The 8263-nt window shown below is 28.6% G+C and overlaps 1 protein-coding gene across 1 annotated transcript; it reads right to left on the bottom strand.

Annotated features, from left to right (window-relative positions):
* Positions 1–2513: 2513 nt before the first annotated feature.
* Positions 2514–5380, bottom strand: LOC120085023 (uncharacterized). Its single transcript, XM_039040841.2, has 3 exons — positions 4943–5380; positions 4518–4857; positions 2514–2878 (listed from the first exon to the last, which is right to left on the bottom strand). The coding sequence occupies exons 1-3, from the start codon at positions 5086–5088 to the stop codon at positions 2813–2815; spliced, it is 552 nt and encodes a 183-aa protein (XP_038896769.1). The 5' UTR covers positions 5089–5380; the 3' UTR covers positions 2514–2812.
* Positions 5381–8263: the final 2883 nt, after the last annotated feature.

Raw genomic sequence — 8263 nt, forward strand, 5'->3', positions numbered from 1 at the left:
GAGAATCTCACTCATGAGGATCTCGCTCATGAGGAGAATCTCGCTATTAGGGCTGTCTTACAATAATTTGGCTCTCCAAAATTTCTTCCATTTAAGTTCAGATTCATATTCATATTCCATTCAAATTGGAATTAAATTCAAATGTTATTCTAAATTTCAGTCTAAAGTTTAAGGAGATTCTAATTCAAATTTATCCTAAATTCCAAATCGGGTGGTGAGATACATGTCAAATTCGTCCCAAATTAAGATTTGGCCATATCCCAAATTTTATCAAAATTCAAATGGTTAACTTTGATATCGAATTATGAATAAAATGTCAATTTAAAATTTGGCTATATTCCAAAATTTATCCCAAATTCGAACTTATGTTCTGAATTCATAGTTTGACTAACACATCAGTTGAGGTCAAATTTAAGAACAAATATATTTGAATTCCGATCACAACTTCATTTTTTTTTCTTTTTTCGAGATTCACCCACCCGTAAGCGTGCATAAATCTCGAAATAGGGCATTTGTTGAAGGATAAAATTTTGGACCAATCACAAGTCACCACGTCATTTGCTAAATTAATAACGAATTTCTAAATCATTAAATTTGGGTCCAATAGAAGTTGACACATGTCCCGAATTGAATTGAAGACAAGTTTCGATGACGTAATTGGCCCAATTTGATATTATTATTTGGGTTTAAAATTCAAACTACAAAAAAAGTTGAATTGGACCCAAATTTCAGATCAGACCCAAAACCAACTAATTGGGCCCAGTGGCCAAACCCATGGACCAACCAAGCCCACGGAGCTCGCCTGAGAACTCTATAAATAAAGAAGTTCTCTTCATTTGTAGGGGAAGCATTTTTTTTTTCTATATCCAGAGGACCCTTGAAGACACAAAGACTCTTCCAAGACTTCTACTCCAAGCTTTCAAGACTTCTACTTCAAGCTTCTAAGACTTCTACTTCAAGAACATTTGGCGCTTTTCTTCTTCAAGTCAAGTACATTCACCCAACTGAGAAAGAATCAGAGGATCAAGTACTAGAGATCGAACCACATCGCATCAAATCAACTTCAACATCAACACCAACTCAAGTTCAACTCCACGAAACACGTTTCTCTGGAAACCTCGTGTGAACAACCTCTTTTAAAAAAAAAAATCACATTAGTCTTTGTATGTGATCGTTACTCATTGACACATCCATTTTCTAATAATCGATTAACGGTCAAACTAGCTATAGAAACTATTTTGAATTATTTTGCAAATTTCAAGGACTAACGTGTTTTTTTTAAAACTTTATAGACCAAAATGAACTCTAAATTTCAAGAACCAATGTGTATTTGTCCATTTTTAAAAACCAATTTTGAAAATTACATTTAAAAGTGTAAAATTGAAAACTAAATTAATTTTGAGTATTTAAAAGTGTATTTTTGAGTGATTTTAAAAATGAAGAAAATGATTTTGGTGATTTTGAAATCATTGCGAAACACGCACTTAAATAAAATGTGTTGTGGGTTGGGCTTAAATTTTAAAAAAAAAAAAAAAAAAAACTCATCGTATCCCCTCATGTATCTAGAAGCAGATACACGTATCTGGAAATTAAAAAAAATAATAAAAATTTAAATCAGATACTTCAAATCACATATCAGACATGTATCTACCATGTATCTAGATGTATTCGTACCTAATACGTATCTGATATCGATTATTTGCACAATTAGAAGTATTTGTACTTCCTAGCTACAAACTAATAAAAAAAACTAGGAATTTAATGTTTTGACCAAACTTACGTACTTGTGTCAACAAAGGTGTTTTCTTGACAAATTTGTGCATCAACTTAAATATAAATATTTATTGATGTTTTATATGTATTTCTAAATTAATAGTTATTTTTAACTTATAAATTAAGATTTCATCAACGGTTTTATATCACAAGAGTCATAAAACAAAAAAAAACAGGTGTGTCAACAAAGTCCAAATATGTAGTAGTTATAATTTAGAATAATGGTCGTCGGAGTTGGTGGAGTGGCCGCTGTTGGAAGTCGCTGAAGTTGGCCATCAACAATGCAGTTAGATGTTATCGGAGTTAGCCACAAGCGATGGTTGTCGGAGTTGGTCATCGAAGGTGATAGGTGAAATTAGTCAGAGATAGTCGTCAAAGTTGAGCAACGAAACATCGACAATAATGAGAGTCGAGTGCACTGTTGATAGACATGGTATAAAATATCGGTAACATATAAAGTTAATCTCCCAAACAATAAGTTCAGTTAATCTCCCAAACAATAAGTTTAGTTCATATCTCAAATCATCTTATCTCATCTTCCTTAAACATTTATCGAATGCCTTTAGCTTTTCTCCCTTTCTAATACTTTTCCCCCACTCTTTTAGTTTTTTTTTTTTAAATTATATTTGGTGATTCTATATGAAAACATACATTAATCATTCAAAACCCTATTGAATCATCAAGATTATTTTTAAAATTACGGAATCAAAAACACTAAATTGATTTAATATTGAACAAAATTTACAATAAGAATTATTATAAATACATCACTTTGTCTAAGAACACTTATTAGAATCACTTCCAAAGTACAAACATGTCCTCAATTACAATCAAAATACAATTTTTTTTTTTAAGTTTAGTATTTTTAGAATTCCTCTCAAATAAAGTACTACAATCTTCAATCTCCATGTAGCCCAAACAAATCATTACAAACTTCAATCTTCACATGAATTTATTCTATCAATAAAACATAATTTCAATATATCACAGATCAACTCCACATATAATCTTTAATCTCCTTGAGGATGGAACAATGGATCTAATCCTCAATGTGAAATAATACCCCATCTTCTTCTCCAAAGCTGTAACAAGTATGATCAACAATCTACAAGAAGATACAGAAGTCAATGAAGTGATATTAAATTATTTTAACATATATATATTGATTGATAAATGATACTGTTGGTCATTCTATCATTCATTTCTTCAAACTTTTTCTATATTAATTCATCTTCACTATGCATCAGCCTATTTGGTTTGCTTTACCAAACTTAGACCAATTCTTTTTTCATAAAGGATTGAAGAAAAGAAAAGAGATTCCTCTTCTTATTGAAAGCTCTAAAAAAATGTTCTTTGAAGAAAAGAGATTGATGGGTTGAAAGGAAATGGTCAGGTGGGCATATTTGCAAATTAAGAAAGAACAGAGTTAATGGGAGACCTAACTTGAAATTTAACCCAAGCATGCTTTTGGATTGTGAATTATATAGTTTTTTTTTTTTTTTTACATCCGTGAGTGTCTGGATCAACTCACAGGACAACCCACCTGATCCTACAACATTTGAGTGTTGAGAAAACTCGCAAGAAATTAATTCCTGGCCACCATGAATTGTTCAATTTGCTTAAAGATTACTACTACTTTCATCAAAATTATCATCTTTGTCTTTTGCAAACCTCTGTTTTCTGGTTGGAATAAGGGTCAGATCAGGCAAAAAAAAGATCTGTTTCGTATGTAGCTTTGCAAGGTGACAGCGTGTTAAACTGTTCATATAATTGAATTTTTATTTTCTTAAAATGTAGATAACTAAAATCTTTAGATATTTGAAATTACAAGTGTTTAATGGTATTTGTTTCGCAGGAATTACTTAGATAACTGTATTTATTCCATAAAATTCTTTAGAAATATCTTAAATTTACATAAGATATAGTTTTATTATTTTTTTCTCAACAAAATAATATATATTAATTTAAGATTTTTTCATTAAATAAAATTTAAATTTAAATTTGGATATTTTTAAAAAAATCAAATAATAATTGAGCGTTGTTTACAAATATGGCAAAATAACCAAAATATTTATAAATACAGACATTGATATACTACTATTATCTGACAGTTGTCTATTACGGATAGACTATGAAATTTTACTAGTTTTGCTTAAAAATGAAAATAGAAAAAAGTGAAAAGAATAGATTTCATCACAAAAGAACTAGGAAGTTTTTAACTTGTTGGGCAAATGATAGGAGTGTTAATGGGTTGGGTTGGATTGAAAGACTTTTAGACCTAACTCAAACTATCCTTTTAAAAAAAATGAACCCAACCCAACTCAAACTATCATTGTTAAAAAAATGAATCCAACCCAACTCAAACTACCCTTGTTAAAAAAATGAATCCAACCCAACTCTGAAATATTTGGGTTGAGTTTGTTCGGGTCATTTATTTAAAATTAACTCAATTTATGGGTTGTTGAAGTCCAACCCAATCCATAAAATTCCCATTTATTTGAACTCGAACTCGACCAATACAAATGAGTTAACCTTGGGTCGATCAGCCATCCAGTTTTTTTGAAGACCCCGAGTAAATGAGTTTTAAAAAAAAATAATAAAATTCCTTAAATTTGATAATAATTCTTTTATGAGAATGCTTTAAGAAGTAGAAGTAATAAAAAAGAAAAGCAAGACTGTCTAGGCAAAAAGAAAAGAAAAAAGAAAGATTAAATTTAAGAAGAAGAAGAAGAAGAAGAACTCACATTAGTATCAGTCAATTCCAAGTTATAGAAATCTCTAGCGCTTGCTTTAAACAGAGGACCCGCATGCCATGTCCCTTTATTCAGCTTCACAAACTTCGCTCCCGATATCCTAAACGCCCGAATTTCCTCCACATTCGGCGCCACATACAAATGTCCTCCGCCAGATCTGAAACTCCTTCCTCCTCCATTCATCTCCTCCTCTTCCTCTACAATCGACGCCTTCGCAACTCCCAGATACCAAGCCTCCCGATCCACCGATCCCAAGCACTGCGTTACTCTCGCGTGATGCGTTATCTTCGAGAATTCAAACGGCCGGTTCTCGATGTGAAGAATATACAACCTGTTTTCCCTCAGATCTATTCCATTCAGAAACCCTAGAATCCGGATTTGGAAAATTTAAGAAATTGTTTTGTGAAATTTTTTACCTAGGGATCCCATTGCTGAGATCTAATTGAGCGTCTTCACCTCCGAATTCAGCGCCGTCGTCTGTAGCTTCGATCACTTGCCCGTACTCTGCGAAGCTCTCTGCTGTTGCTTCTATGGCTTTTAGCTTCAATATCGTCCTTTCCATCCTTCTCTCTTCACCGTTCGCTTTGGATTACCAAATCTCTAACAACTTCAAATCCCTCCCTCTATATTTATATAATAAATAGATAAATACAAGCATATATTTAGAGACATATTCATTTTTACTTCCTTTTTTAAAAAAGAAAATTATATTTTTTACCTTTTTTTTTTATATAATTTGTATAATTAGATTGCAACGTGTGAAAATAGATGCATTATACACATGTTTGTTGCAAACTCTAATTAAAGCAATTTATAAAATAAATATGACTTTTCTAGAAAAGAAAAAACTACATGTGGTAGGAATCTCCAATTTCCCTACCTTTTTTGAATGATAGTTTTACTACCACGTGATAGCAATGTAGTTTTTATTTATTTATTTCATAATTAAATAAATGTCAAAGAAACGATAAAAATCGTTTGTACTTTTTTTAAATATACTTTTATCGTTAGTGTATGAATGGAAACTTTCAAAGTTGCATTTTAGGGATTGTTTGACCCCTTTATTTCAAAATTAGAACTCTAGAAATCTGAATCTTAGTGTAAAGTTAAAGTTTAGAAGGGGCACATGAATAAACTGGGATCACATCAAAATGAAAGTGATTTTGAAGATATAAAAATATGATTGAAAAAGGCTTAAAGAATTGAAAGTTACTTTATATACCCACAAGGTGCGCCTTTTTGTTGAGGAATGTAGAGAACTGTCGGAACTTTACAAATGGTATTAGAGGGAAACCTCTCCTAATAAGATATAGTTTATGGAGGATTTTTGAAGCCGGAGAATTAGATTAATGGTGTATTTGGGGTGTAGCGTTATGAAGTTCGGGAATAAGAAAAATGTGTATAGGTGAAGAGTTTTCAAAGTCTAGGAATCAAAAAATTGTGTTTAAGATGCAACTTATGAACCTTAGGATTGTACAATTAGGACTCATTTAATATTGTTCTCGTTTCCTGTTTTGGTTTCTCATTTTTTAAGAAACTGACCTGTTTGATAACCCTTCCTATTTTTTGTTCCTAAAATTTGAGAAATGTTCCTAAAAATGGGACAAAAATTGAGAAACTACAAAAAAATAGTTTCTCTTATTATGTTTCTATTTTATTTAAAGTTGTTCCTTAATTATTTTATAGTGGAGATTTGGCTAATTTCGTGAGGAAGCATGCCTAAGTCACCTCTCAACCCCATAATCTTCGGATCATATCTCACTCGAAGCTTTTTTTATTATATTTTATTTCTCTTTTTCTTTTATATTTCGTTTTTCTCTATATTTTTTTTATACTTATTTATTTCTTTCTTTCTTTTATAAATATTTTTCTCTATATTTCTTTTATATTTCTTTTATAATGATTTCTTTATTTTATTTATATTTATTTTCTTTATTATTCTTTTATATCTATATATTAATTTAATTTTAAATTTTTATTTTTCAAATATTTAGATTTATATATTATTTTGATTTTCAAATTTCAAATTTTCAATAAGGTTATTTTCAAAATATAGAAAATTAAATTAAAATACATAAAAATATAACAAATTTAATTTTGAATTTTCAATTTTCAAATATTTAGATTTATATATTATTTTGATTTTCAAATATCAAATTTTCAATAAGGTTGTTTCTAAATGAAAATGAGCCAAAATATTTACAAATATAGCAAATTTAATTTTGAATTCTGAATTTTCAAATATTCAGATTTATATATTATTTTGATTTTCAAATTTCAAATTTTCAACAAGGTTGTTTTCAAATATAGAATAATGAACCAAAATATTTATAAATATAGCAAATTTAATTTTGAATTTTTAATTTTCGAGATTTATATATTATTTTGATTTTCAAATTTTAAATTTCAAATTTTAAATTTTCAATAGGTTACTTCTAAATATAGAAAATTCAACCAAAATATTTACAAATATAGCAAATTTCCACAGTCTATCACGGTCTATCGCAGATAGATTGTGATATTTTGCTACTATTTGTAAATATTTTCAACAGTTTTGTCATTTAAAATAATTTTCATTTTCAATATATATATATATATATATATATATATATATTCTTTGAATTTTAAATTTTAAATTTTGAAATATGCATCTTTTATATATATATTTTTATTTTTCTTACATAGGAAACCAATTATAATTTTACAATAATATAAATTTTGTTTACTAACATATTTATTTAGGTTTATTTTAATATTTTTACAACCACGACATTTACATAATAATATAATGAGTTAGATTTGATTCTATATCATTCAAAATTGAAAACAAATGACTTGGGTGAGAAATAATATTGTAAATCAAATTTTAACAACATATGAATGATAGAAAATTTGTATTATCAATATTAATTTTACATCGAGACTTATGTGTATTCGATAGCTTAAATATTTGAGAATTATTTTTTATATTTTAATGTATGTTATATATCATGTTATATAGCTTAAATATCTGATAATTAGGCTATATTTAAACTATAAAATATTGAAAAAATGTAAGCGAAAAAACTACAAGAAACGAAAAATAACAAATAATTATCAAACAAATGTCTATTCTTGTTTCTTTTTTTTCAAGAAACAGAAAACATGAATAGCTATCAAACATATTCCTTTTTCTTGTTCTTGAAAAAGGGGAAATAAGAAACAAGAAACAGGAATTATTTTAGTCATCCAACATATGAAAATGTTTTAAGGTTTCTTCGTTAAAAGAAAATAATCAAAGAAAAACAACACTTGGAATATATAAAATTTAATATCAACTAAGGAAAAAACATGAAAAAAAAGTACAACATTAATACTAAATATTCTCAATATCAAAAGAAACGTTTGTTATGACATCAATTGTGCCAATTTTCTCCTCAGGAGATTTGAAAAAATGTGTCACATTCAAATCTTTTAAATTGGATGGGTAAAACATCTCATTATACTAGTGTACAAAATTTTCTTCCACATTTTTCCTTCATGGAATGACTGACCATTGCCTAGTCATTCCACATCGGAAGTATTTATTTTCAACACTTTTGGAACTCTTATCTTGTTATAGGTGGAGTTTTCAAAGTTATATCTAATGGACACATAAATATATCTGTAGTGTGAGTAGTGCAGTTGTCGATCTTGTGTCACCGACAGTTAATGGATGTTAGATAATTTAATTAAAGAAGTTTAATTAGTTATAAGTA

This window comes from Benincasa hispida, chromosome 9 (assembly GCF_027475165.1).
Source record: "Benincasa hispida cultivar pf3 chromosome 9, pf3_genome.v1.1, whole genome shotgun sequence".
NCBI lineage: Eukaryota > Viridiplantae > Streptophyta > Magnoliopsida > Cucurbitales > Cucurbitaceae > Benincasa > Benincasa hispida.

Excerpts from the sequence above, each read along its gene's own strand:
- LOC120085023 (XM_039040841.2), bottom strand. The coding sequence starts at position 5,088 with ATGGAAAGGACGATATTGAAGCTAAAAGCCATAGAAGCAACAGCAGAG. Across the intron at positions 4,858-4,942 it reads CTCAGCAATGGGATCCCTAG|GTTGTATATTCTTCACATCG; the intron begins GTAAAAAATTTC and ends GAGGGAAAACAG. Across the intron at positions 2,879-4,517 it reads TGGAATTGACTGATACTAAT|ATTGTTGATCATACTTGTTA; the intron begins GTGAGTTCTTCT and ends ATCTTCTTGTAG.